Source organism: Peromyscus californicus, unplaced genomic scaffold (genome assembly GCF_007827085.1).
Source record: "Peromyscus californicus insignis strain IS unplaced genomic scaffold, ASM782708v3 Scaffold_9__1_contigs__length_137607984, whole genome shotgun sequence".
Lineage (NCBI taxonomy): Eukaryota > Metazoa > Chordata > Mammalia > Rodentia > Cricetidae > Peromyscus > Peromyscus californicus.
The window spans coordinates 9,699,892-9,713,121 of NW_026294617.1; the positions used below are offsets into that span (position 1 = coordinate 9,699,892).

Below are 13,230 nucleotides of genomic sequence, written 5' to 3' on the forward strand. Positions count from 1 at the left end.
CAGCTAGCCTGGCGTATGTGTCGGCAAACAACAAAAGAGACCCTGTCTAAAAATCAACAGCCAAGGTGGTTCTCTGACCTTCACACATGCTTTCATGTCTGTGCTTGCACGCACACACGCACACACACACACACACACACACACTTAGAATTAACCAAACTATCAGAAGATTACATTAGGGGCTAGGTGTGTAGCTCAGCTGATAGAGCCCTTGTGTAGCATGCACAAACTAAGCCCTGGGTTCAATCCCCAGCACCATATGAGCCCAGGCATGGTGGCAAGTGCCCAGAATCTCAGCATCTTGAAGGTGAAGGAAGGAGGGTTATCTGGGCTGCATTTGAGCCAGCCTATGCTACATGAGGTCTTACACCACCCCCTCCAAAAATGAGGAATGGCCCATTGGGTAAAAGTGCTTGTCATGCAAGCCTGGTGACCTGAGTTCAGGTTCTTGTAGTCATACAGTGAGCTGATTGCCATAGGTCACATCTGTAGTCATAGCATTCCTATGGTGAGATGGGAGGTGGAGACCGGAGAATTGCCTGGAGGCTTGTGCTCTAGGTGGCCTCGACTAGGCAGCTGCAGAGACAAGGGAAATACTCCCTCAAACAAGGTAGACAGTGAAAGCCAGCTCCTTAACAGTTATCCTCTGACCTCCACATGTGCGCTAGGAGATGCGTGTGTGTGTGTGTGTGTGTGTGTGTGTGTGTGTGTGTGTGTGTGTACATGTGCGCGCACGCTCACGCACACACACTACACTTTTCAAAATTAAAAGCACTCTGAAGTTATATTCTGACTAAGTGCTTTAAAGGTTTCTTTAACATACATGGTACTTAAGTTCTGATCTAAGTGATTTCAATATTGGCTCAGGCTTAGCTGGAACTCTTGTGTTGTTTTGATGATTTCCTGGCCCTCCTGATTGTTTTCAGTTAAGGATGTGCACTGTCATAGGCATGGAGGCCAACTGCAGCGGGGCCTGAGGGTCTGATCAAAGCAGCACTTTTTTCCTCCCTGACCACGCCGCATCCATTTAGATCCTCTCCGAAGCTATTCCTTAAGTGACTGTCCAGGAGCGAGAGAGGAGGAAATCAGCTTTCTTCTCTTTTCTCTCTTGAAAATAGAACGTACGCTGGGCATGGGAGTGCAGGCCTCCAATCCCATCGGTCATGAGGCAGAGGCCAGCATCTCTGCGTGTTCTAGGCCTGTTATGGCTACACAGTGATACTTTTTTTAAAAGTCCTAAGGATGATACCAGGTGTGGGGTACGTATGTGCTTGTAATCTTAGTACTGAGGAGGCTGAGGTGGGAGGATCATGAGTTCCAGGCAAACCGGTTGTCTGAAGCCAGCCTGCGCTCCACAGGGAGACCTATCAGCAGTGTCAGGTATTTCTGTTTTCTGTTGTTTTTGAAGACAGGGTTTCTTTATGTAGTCTTGGCTGGCCTAGGACTCTATATGTAGCCAAGGCTAGCCTTGAACTCACAGAGCTCCCACCTGCCTCATGCCTCCAGAGTGCTAGGATTAAAGGTGCACACCATGAAACTTGACTGTTTCTGCATTTTTTTTTTCCTTACTTACTTTTTACTTTTTGGTGGTGCTGAGGATAAAAACCAGGGTTTTTAGGCATACTAGCTAGCTCTACTACTAACCTACATTTTCAGCCAGTATGTATAGTTTATTTACTCTGAAAGCATTTGTTGCTGCAGATGTCCCGAAGTTTTGATTCAGAAGTAGACAATCAGCGTACTTGAATAATAAACTTGATTGTGGTTCTGCTTTCATTACAAATTAAGTGTGCTCTTGCTGCTAACACCAGATGGGAAGTGTTGGGACACAGGTTTGTCTTCATGATCTTTCCCTTGTGGACTGTCTGAGACCCTTCCAACCTGTCTTTCTGGATGTTGCCAGCTCCGGTGCAGACACTTCAGTCTTGCTGTAATTTACTTCGTTCCTCTGTGGTATGTGGAAGGGGGAAAGGAAGAAGGTGATATTTAGAATAACTTGTCAAACGATGGCACTAACTAACTTACAAAAACAGACTTATTTGGGGTTAGAGAGATGGTTCAGGGCTTAAGAACCCTCACTGCTGTTGCAGAGGCTTGGAGTTTGGGTCCCAGAATGGACATGGCGGCGACACAATTGCTTGTAACTCCAGTTTCAGGGGTCTGATACCCTCTCTGACTTCCACAGGCACTGCACATACTTGGCACACACTCACATATAAATATAAATAAATATTTGCAAATTTATATATACATATAAATATCAATAAATCCTAAAAAGTAGACTTGTTCCTATCCATGACTCAACTTTCATAAATCTGTAAACATCTTTAGAAGTTTCCATGTAAACAAGATAGGACAAATTCATGCCCAGTGTTTACCTGTGAATAGTACACACAGTAGCCTGTTCCAGACCCCGAGAACTGCCGAGGACAACACAGTAATAGTGTTTCTGGGTGTAAATTGCCAGTGTTGTTCATGCTTTTGCTTTTTTAACAGCTTCTTAAAAATTGGCAAATAATAGATATTAATCTTTTAAAAAGACAGTAACTTGTAGATAGTTTTTAACACAACTTGAGAGGACTTTATTATATACATGATCTAAAGATTAATTCAGATTATCACTGATCAGTATTTCCTAGAAAAACTATACGTAATGCCATATCTTAGTCCATTTTGTGGACTTGGGCTGGTTATGGTGGAATGTGCCTGTAGCATCATCACTCAGGAGACTGAGGAAGGAAGAGGTGGAGTTTGAAACCAGCCTAGGCTACCTAACAGGTACCATCTCAGAAAAAGTAAATCGACCATAGACTTAGGACTTTAGACTAAAGAGAATAGAATTGGCTGGTGTTTCTGGAGTGTGGGTACTGTACAATGAATGTCTGTACCCGGTAAGGAACTTCCTGCTGAGCTATTACACTGTGGAAGCACCCTACAGAGTTCCTCCATGATGGAAATGAGTCTTACTCACCTTCCCTAAAGTTCTACGTCTCAACACTTCATTGAGGATTAAGTTTCTAACACAGGAATTTTGGAATGTCCATTTAAACCATAGCATGTAGTTTTATATTTACTGAGTAAGACAGTGTCTTTAAATCTATAAGGGCTATTGAATTTGATTTTATTTTAGTTCCTCATAGATTTTTTTATATATATATATAGAAACATGACTTTCAGCCATACCTCATAGTTTTTGCTTTTTGTCTTTTGTCCCATAAAAGTATATGTGATTTGACACATGGGTAGGGGTACTGTAGTGTTCCTGCTTGATAATACATGTGGACAGTTGTGCTTCTATTCAGAGACATTAGCAAGTTACCATTCTGTGGATGCTTTTCTTTTCTTGCCTTTTCCTCCCACCCTCCTCCCCCTCTTTATCTTCCTCTCCCTCCTTTCCCAGTGAAATAGATTCTGTAGCTTTGGGTTTATTTTGTGCATAGGGGTTTGTTTGTTTTTGATACACGATCTCACTCTGTTGCCCTCACAGGCCTGGAACTCTTAGAGATCTTGCCTGCCTCTGTTTCTTAAGTGCTGGGATTAAAGGCATGCACGACCCTACCTGGTCAGTTATGTGGCATTAAACAGGTGTTTCAATATTTTATCTTTGTGAAGATAGGTTACTTTATTATCGCTATAATAGTGTTGGTGAACTCTACAGGACATTAATTACATTGGTCTTACTAAGGGTGAGTTTTTTGTGTTTCCATTTCTTTATTTTGAATTTTAATATGTATTTTATGATCCCGGGGGTTTAATCTTTGTGCTTGCTACTCATGCATTTCCACTGATCTATAACCCCAGTCCCTACTACACTACTTTATCAGTTGGGCTTTCTGTTCTTTAGGGAGCCTATTCTTTCTTCTCTCCTACCTAAGGTAGCTATATTTTTAGCATTGTTAACTGGTGGTGTCAATCTTTTTTTTTTTAGATAACATTTCTCTGTGTAGCCCTAGCTGTCCTGGAACTTTGTCTGGCTTTGAACTCACAGAGATCCTCCTGCCTCTGCCTCTTGGGATTAAAGGCATGAGCCACCACTACTGGGCTGGTGTCAGTCCTTTTTATACGATTGTGGAGAAGAGTTTCCATGTGCTCTAGTATCATACTGTCTGGGACATGCCCCAGTTTCATTGTCTGTTTGTGGTGTGCCGTGAAGGCACGTAAGTTAGTCTTTCTGTGTTTGTAAGATGGAGATGATAACATTGACCACCCATAGGCTACTTGTAGATGAGATGAAGTCCAACATGAAAGCATTGAACACGACATGGGCCACCTGCGTGCTCAGTGTCTTTGCATACATGCCTTCTGTTTTCTTCAGAAATCTGTTCTCATTAGTATGTCTAGATATAAGCTGCTTCTCCTCTGCTGTAGTACTGATAGTCAAGGGCTGGTGCTGCTGGTGGGCAGTAGCTTTTCCACCCATCAGATAGTCAGCTGACCCTCCTGTGGGCCTGCCAAGTGCTCCAGCATTTCCCCAGTCAAGACACACAGCTACACTAGTTGAAAGAAAGCAAAGTGCCTTTGAGAGGATTTGGAGGATCTTCCTGCTTTGAAGTTACAGTCTATCACCTGCCTAAATCACTGCAATTCCTACTTTGTGGGGTGTGTGATCCTTTTACGTTTTCAAAATGAATATCTGTCCATCTGTATCATGTGGAATAGAGAGGAATGTAAGGTATTTATTATCTATTTAGCTTAAAAGCAGACAAACTCAACTGACCATTTTTGTAATTACTCTTGAAAATGATATTTAGGGCATTTTAATGTTTTAGATGATAACTTTGAGCATGTTAGTGTATGTCTATAGAGTGGGGATATTAGCTTCTTCCTTATGTGGGTATTGTGCAGATTCAATGAGACTGTAAGCATACTGTTCCTGAAAACAGCACATCTGAGTGGGCTTCCATCTTTGCAGGGCAGACGCTAAAGGTCCATTCCCTTCATTCCCTTCTCTTTCAGAGCAAGTGGAGTTGCCCGCTGTGGCCTCAGTCAGTGCCTCAGTGATTAAGTCTCCATCTGACCCTGCTCACGGCTCTGTTCCTCCACCGCCACTCTTAATGCCAGCTGCTGCCACAAGGAGCACTATCACGGCTATGGCCAGCGGCACCCCCCACCTGGAAAACAAGCCTCCGCAAGCTATTGTGAAGCCACAGATCTTGACCCACGTAATCGAAGGTTTCGTGATTCAGGAGGGATTGGAGCCCTTTCCTGTAAGTAGAAAGCTTTTTGTGTTTTAGAAACTATTTGTAGCCGTATAACACTATCTTAAAAGTTGTCTACTGTTGTTCTCTAAGGAAAGACTTATCATCTTATTTTAAAGGTTGATTTTTTTAATATAGAATTTTAACTGTCTAATCTTTTATGTATTTTCCTGTATAGGTTCTGAGACATTTTGAACTAGCCATTTCCAATCTTAATTTTGCTTATCTGCCTGATGGAGATGCTCGTTGGATGTGTGAGAATTAAATATGCTAGCACTGTTCTTTGCTATACCTGGCATTTACTAGCCATAGCTGTTATTTATTATTGCTATTGTAGTGACAATTACAGCTTTACCTTTTCATGTTATAAAAGTAATATGTGCTTTAAAACTTGAACTATATAGAACAAATACTAATTTCACAGTGCATGTATAGTCATATAATCAAGATTATTATTGTATATACAATTCTTTATTTTTTATACTTCATAAACAAGCATTTGTTTCTATATCATTAATAACATTTTTGTACATTTTGAAAGGTGACATAATATTTTACTTTATGGACAACCATAATATATAAAATCCTCTCAAACATTGTTTTCATTTTATCACTGTTTAAATAGTCTAAGATACAGCTTAGTGGTAGGTTGTATTTTTAGCATGTTTGAGGTGCTTGCTCAGATCTTCAGCACCCCACCACACACACAGAGGTGGGGGAGAAAGATATTATACTTTTGTATGTAAGTTGTCCAGATTTTAAATAGTTTTCTTAGCATACATTCCTAGAAGTAGTAGTATTTTGATACATTATTTTATGGAAAGATTGTTTCCTCATCTACTAGAAGTATAGGCCATTAGCAGCATTACATAATAGAATTACTTTTATAAATTTTGCTTGAGGCATATTCAGTTACTGAAATGAATACAAATGTTTTAATTTAAAATTTTGATTCTACTCTTAATAATTTTTTTTTTTTATTTTGTGGATATGAGAGTTTTGTCTGCGTGTGTGGCTGTGCACCCATGTGTGCCTATGGTCCTCAGATGGCAGAAGAGGGTGTTGGATGCTTGAAATTGAAGTTACAGGTGGCTGTGAGCCATCATATGGGTGCTGGGAATCAAACTAGGGTCCTCTGTTGAGCCATCTCTCCAGTCCTTGTAGAAATTTCTAATAAGCTGTAGTTCCCTACCATTCCATAACCAGTATTCTTTCCAGATTAGCTGAGGGCTTGCTTAAATAATCAGTACATATTCTTGGTTTAAATTTTTCCTGAAAATATTTCTAAAATTAAATATTCATGATACTGAACACAATGACTGTTTTGTTGTTGATGTTAACCTTGTGGTGTTGAGTTTCTGTTTGTTCTATAATTACAGTGGTTAGGTTGCTGAAGGAGTCGAAAGACTTGGTACTAGTCTTGATATTGCTTTGTAAAGAAGTAATCTAAACTCTTTGAACATTAGCATCCTTCTCTGTAAAATATATAAAGTATGGACTCAGGGTATAGGTCTTTGGTACTGTCTTGCCTAGCATGTATGTGGCTATGGATTTCATCTCTAGCATTTAAAATGTTCATCTTTGTGTGTGTGTTGCATTTATATGGAAAAAGTAAAGCTTTTGAAGGAAGAACTTGAAAAAATGCTTAGTCAGATTTTTTTTTCTTTTTATTTAAAGTAGCTTTTGCCAGGAGGTGGTAGTGGTGAACTCTTTTAATCTCAGCACTCGGGAGGCAGAGGCAGGCAGATCTCTGTGAGTTCAAGGCCAGCCTGGTCTACAGAGCAAGTTCCTGGATAGCCAGGGCCACACGGAGAAACCCTGTCTCAAAAAACAAAACAGTAGCCTTTATTCTCACATAATACTCCTAATTATGGTTTCCCCTCCCTTTACTCCTCTGTTCCTCCCCAACTCCTGTCCCAGCTGGATCTGTCCCCTTTCTGTCTCTAATTAGAAAACAAACAGGCTTCTAAAGGATAATAATAAAATAAAATATAATTGGAAAAGATAAAAACTAATACACCAGAAGAGGACAAAACAAACGAACAACAACAACAACAAAAACAAGGAAAAGAGCCCAAGAAAAGGCACATAAAACAGATTTGACACAGAGATCCATTTGTTTGCACACTCAAGAATCCCATAAAAACACTAATCTGGAAGCCATTAATTAATATATGTGCAAAGGATTTGTAGGGTAAAAAGAAACAGAAAAAAAATATACATAAATAAATAAAAATAAAAAGATAATTTAAAAAAAAGCCCTGATAAGACACTATAAGACAAGGGACTTCCAATAATGCTGTTGAATTTGTTTTCTGTTGGCCTACAACCTACATCAAGACTAAAGAGTAGTTTGTTTCTGCATTGAGACTCCCTTGGAGGAAACTAAATTTTTATTTGCAAGTGGTTATCAGTTGGAGTTCGCTTCTGGGTTAGGGATGAGGACATGTGTCCCCTTCTCCTTTCAGCTCTAGGACCCCATTTGGTGCAGACCTGTGCAGGCCCCGTGTATGCTGCCACAGTCTGTGAGTTTGTGTGTGCATTGATCCTGTTTAGAAGGTTTAGAGGACCTTGCTTTCTCAGTGTCCTGTTCTCCATCCCCTCTGGCTTACAATCTTTCTGCCGCCTCTTCCACAGGGCTCTCTGAACTCTGAGAGGAGGAATTTGATGGAGACATCCCATTTAGGGTTGAGTGTTCCAAGCTTCCTCTCTTCTCTGCATAATGTCGGGCTGTGGGTCTCTATATTTATTCTCATTGCTGCAGAAGGAAGCCTCTCTGATGATGACTGAGCTAAGCATTGTAGATCTTTACCCATTTTTTAAATTGAGTTATTTGTTTTCTTGATGTTTAGTTTTTTGAATTCTTTATATATTTTGGATAGTAGTCCTCTATTGGATGAGTAGTTGGTAAAAATCTTTTCCCATTCTGGAGGCTGCTGCTCTGTTGTATTGACGGTGTCCTTTGCTGTGCAGAATCTTCTCAGTTTCATGAGGTCCCATTTATTAATTGTTGTTCTTAGTTCCTGTGCTAACAGTGTTCTGTTTAGAATGTCATCTTTGCCAGTGAATTCAGGGCTGTTCCCACTTTCTCTGTGAGATTCAGTGTATGTGACTTTATGTTGAGATCGGGTCCATTTGGACTTGAGTTTTATGCAGGATGATAAGTATGGATCTATTCGGATTCTTTTACATGCAGTCATCCAGTTTGACCTGCACCATTTGTTGAAGATGCTGTCTTTTTTCCAGTGTGTATTTTTGGCTTCTTAAGAAGAAATCAGATGGTCATAGGTGTGTGGGTTTCTCTGGGCCTTCAGTTTGTTTCCATTGCTGGACCTGTTCTGTTTTTATGCCAATAATATGTTGTTTTCATTACGGATAGTACAGTTTGAGGTCGGGAATGGTGATATCTCCAGCAGTTCTTTTATCTTCAGGATTGTTTTAACTATCTTGCTTTTTTGTGTTTCCACATGAAGCTGAAATTTTCCTTTCAAGATCTGTGAAGAATTATGTTGGAATTTTGAATGAGATTGCATTGAATCTGCAGATTACTTTTGGTAAAATAGCCATTTTTACTATCTTAATCTTACTGATTCATGAGCATGGGAGATCTTTCCATCTTCTGATATCTTCTTCAGTTTCTTTTTTTCAAAGACTTGAAATTTTTGTCACACAAGTCTTTCACTTGTTTGGTTAGAGTGTTACCCCAAGATATTTTATATTGTTTGTGGCTATTGTGGAGGGTGTTGTTTCCTGGATTTCTTTCTCAGTCCATTTGTCAGTTGTTTAGAGGAGGGCTACTGATTTTTATGACTTAATTTTGTATCTAGCTTCTTTACTGAAAGTGTTTATCAACTGTAGGAGTTCGTTGGTGGAATTTTTAGGGTCACTCATGTATGCTATCATATTATCTGAAAATAAAGATACTTTGACTTCTTCCTTTCTAATTTGTATCTCCTTGATTTGGCTTAAATTTGGTTTTATCATAGAATGTCTTATTTTCTCCATCTATGGAGATTGAAAGTTTTGCTGGATATAGTAGTCTGGGCTGGCATCCATAGTCTTCTTAGAGTCACTAGAACATCTGTCCAGGCCCTTTTGGCTTTACGAGTCTCCATTGAGAAGCCAGTTGTTTTTTTTCTGATAGGTTTACCTTCATGTTACTTGGTCTTTTTCCTTGCAGCTTTTTTTTTTTTTTGGTTTTTCGAGACAGGGTTTCTCTGTGTAGCTTTGCGCCTCTCCTGGAACTCACTCTGTAGACCAGGCTGACCTCGAACTCACAGAGATCCGCCTGGCTCTGCCTCCCGAGTGCTGGGATTAAAGGCGTGCGCCACCACCGCCCGGCTCCTTGCAGCTTTTAATACTTTCTCTTTTTTGCATATTTAGTTTTTGATTATTATGTGCCAAAGGGAATTTGTTTTCTGGTCCAGTCTATTTGGTGTTTCTATATTTTTAAAAGCCACCAGCAAGATGGTGCAGCAGGTAAAAGCCATGCTAACTTGGGAATCTGAGCTTGACCCCTGAGACCCACATAGAGGTAGAAAGAGCATACTTAACTCCATAAAGTTGTTTTCTGCTGTCCACATATGTGCTATGGTACATCCTTTCCCCTTCACATGCCCCCCCCCCCCCCCCACACACACACACACACATTCATTCTTGGGACATGTGAGCTGTGGAGAAGGCTCAGATGGTAAAGTATCCGCTGTCCAAGGGTGAACACACCCATGACTCTTATCTGATCTTTACCACTGAATGATAAAATATCTGCAGATATATACAGCCTTGTATTAGAGAGCTAGTCTTGTGTGTTCAAGGCTCTAGGAAAAAGAGTTGCTGAACTGAATAGTACCGTGAAAAGTGAGGCTGGACATGGACATTGCATAGGACAAGACAGAGGCTGAGGCAAGAGGAACTACATAGGGAGAGGCATCTTAAAGACATGCTAAAGAAAACTATAGCTGCCGGGCGGTGGTGGCGCACGCCTTTAATCCCAGCACTCGGGAGGCAGAGCCAGGCGGATCTCTGTGAGTTCGAGGCCAGCCTGGTCTCCAAAGTGAGTTCCAGGAAAGGCGCAAAGCTACACAGAGAAACCCTGTCTCGAAAACAAACAAACAAACAAACAAAACAAAAACAAAAAACCCAAAAAACTATAGCTCAGTGCAAGACCTTGGATTCAATCCCCAGAACTGTAAAATAAATCACTTCAAGCAGCAACCACTTCTCTTTGAATGCTTTCCTGTGGTGCAGGATAACCTGCTTGCTTCTGTTTTAGTATTATAAATATAAGGAAGCACTAGATTTGAAGACTTTTTTAGGTACTTGCCTGAAGCAGCAGTGCATTGTATTTGACAGACACTGCAGTATGTATTCTGCTGCTAGCTAGCAGTAAGTGCATATGTATAGAACCTTTTACTTGATTTACCCTTAATGACTGGATCTGATCATTGAGTAAGTAAATATCACAGCTACCATTCTTCCAGAGGGTCATTTTACAAATTAGACTCATTTATTTCTGGCTAATTTTTAGAGATTGTTTCATTCTCTTTTCCATTTGAAGGTAAGTCGTTCATCTTTGCTGATAGAACAACCTGTGAAAAAGAGGCCTCTTTTGGATAATCAGGTGGTAAATTCTGTGTGTGTTCAGCCAGAGCTACAGAATAATACAAAGCATGCAGATAACTCATCTGACACAGAGATGGAAGACATGATCGCTGAAGGTCTGTGGATCTCATCAAATCTTTTCTCTAACTTTGCCTTTTACCACTTGAAATAGGGTGTGGCTTTTTATTCTGCATGGATTTTCACTTGGAAAGAATTCAGTTTTGTACATACAGTGAGTATGTAAACACTCTATTGACCAGAATAATGGGTAAGCTAACCACTCTTATAACTAAATAACTAAAAGAGCACTAACATTGGTGCTGATTTGTACAATGTTAGTTTGATTTCTAGGTGGGACAAGTTCTATCATACATGAGAGAAAATTAATTTAAATTTTTTGTGAATCAGAACAACCAATTCTTGCTTTTAAAAAACAAACCTAAGTAACAAATGACTATTTTACTGGATTTACTTCAAAAATATAGAACATCTAGGTATGTGGTTTTTAGATTTGTCCTTTTGTGATGGATGTTAGAAGCTGGTAGAAGCAGTTACATTCAGGGTGTTCTCTTTAGTCAATAGATAACACTTGTTCTAAGAGAAAGATACTGTTAATCTCCTTACTGTCAAAGACTGCCTTTTCAACTGACTGTATTCTAATACCGAAAAATCCCTTAGAAGTCAAAATGATCAAAATGCCTGAGGAAAAGCAAACACAGGTAAATGCAGAACTGATGTTCTATGCCTTGAGTTCCTAGTTAAAGTCAGCAAATGCTCCTACTTTTTTTTTTTTTTTTTTTTTTTTTTTTGGTTTTTTCGAGACAGGGTTTCTCTGTGTAGCTTTCTGTGTAGCTTTGCGCCTTTCCTGGAACTCGCTTTGGAGACCAGGCTGGCCTCGAACTCACAGAGATCCACCTGGCTCTGCCTCCCGAGTGCTGGGATTAAAGGCGTGCGCCACCACCGCCCGGCTCTACTTTTTTAAAATGAAGTTCTGAATGTGTTCCTTAAAGTAAATAACCAACAAAACAAAACAACCTAGCTGTATTGTATAGAAGAGTCTTCATGAGAGATTGTTCTATCATGTGGTTACCACCCTACAGTGGATGTTGTTCAGTTTGGCATATTTAGTCAGGGCTTACAATGGTGAACTCATTAGCATCTTTGTCTTAGTAATTATCCTTAGGATCTCTAAAATTAATTTGCCAATATTTATTTAGCTAATGTTACTTTATTGTGTGTCTCTATACAGTGTTAAATTTACCTAAATGGCATGTTGGTAAGCTAAATCTACATCCTTCTGACTCTTAAAGGGTGGCACCTGCCATTGGTGGTGTTTTATAAGCTCTTGTGAAGTATTCAACATTTTTACTTCTTATTCGAACAACCAAACCTGTAATAGTATAACATTTGACTTTGACTAACTTTTGCTTATTTTGAGTTCAGTTTGATTCCTTCTGCTTCTTTCTTTCTGAAACTTGTAGTCATTTTAGCCCCCTGATACAGTGTGTATCTCTTAAAAGCAGATATTTTCTTACATAATTAAATAACAGAATTAATAATTCTTTGGTGTAATACCTGATTCATATTCAGATTTCCTCAGTTATCTGAAGCATGATCTTTCACAGTCATTTGATTAAAATCAGGTTCCAAACAAGGTCATCATGGTGGCTTTCATTGTTAGAATTTAATTTCATTTAATTTTCAAATACATATTTTTAGTTAGTTGATTATATGTGAGAACATTTCTTATTTGAGATAAAAAGTAGTGAAGACCAATGTTTAGGTTTTCTTTTTTCTTTTTTTGCTCATATCTGTAAGAAGTGTATAAATGAAGGTTTTGTGCTAAAACGTGTTTATCATGTCATCCTGCTGAACACACAGGAGGAATGTGGAAATCTGGGAAGTTTTGTAACGTATTTCATGATATTTGTAGTTTATAAAATATAATGGACAATCCACATTGCTAGTGTGCTGACACATGACGGGTGTGTACAGAAAGAAGTGAAAACACAGCCTCCTTCCCTTAAGGAACTTTTTGTTTAGTTGAAAACTAGAGAATCCCCATTACAGAGCAGCAAATGTTAGATAGAGAGAGTAAGAACACAGAGCTGGCTGAAGTTAATTACAGCTTCGTGAATTTCTTCTGTTTATTAGTTTGAACTATATTTTGTGTTAAAAGAGACAAGGAGACAAGCATAGATTTAAGATAACAGTCAGGAAAAACAGTTCTGATTAGGATAGGAACAGATGCACAGAGGATGTGTACAACTAAGTAACTGTAGGAGCACATTGAATCAAAGGACACTGAACAGACAGTTGGAGTCAGGCCCAGAAGGACCCTGGATGAAGACCTAGGACTTGAGGGGTTTATGGATGAAGACCTCAGACTTGAGGGGTTTATGGATGAAGACCTAGGACTTGAGGGGTTTAT

At 39.5% G+C, this 13,230-nt stretch overlaps 1 protein-coding gene across 6 annotated transcripts in view; it reads left to right on the top strand.

Annotated features, from left to right (window-relative positions):
- The window catches only part of Phc3 (polyhomeotic homolog 3), a 78,597-nt gene that overhangs the window by 42,775 nt on the left and 22,592 nt on the right, over positions 1 to 13,230 (top strand). For all 6 annotated transcript variants that reach the window (XR_008216692.1, XM_052731891.1, XM_052731892.1 and 3 more), the window contains 2 exons: positions 4,957 to 5,207; positions 10,756 to 10,915. Coding sequence is in view for 5 of the 6 variants with exons in the window: in XM_052731891.1 (XP_052587851.1) it covers positions 4,957 to 5,207; positions 10,756 to 10,915 (411 nt within the window). In the remaining variant the exon portion in view is untranslated. The remainder of the gene's footprint in view (positions 1 to 4,956; positions 5,208 to 10,755; positions 10,916 to 13,230) is intronic.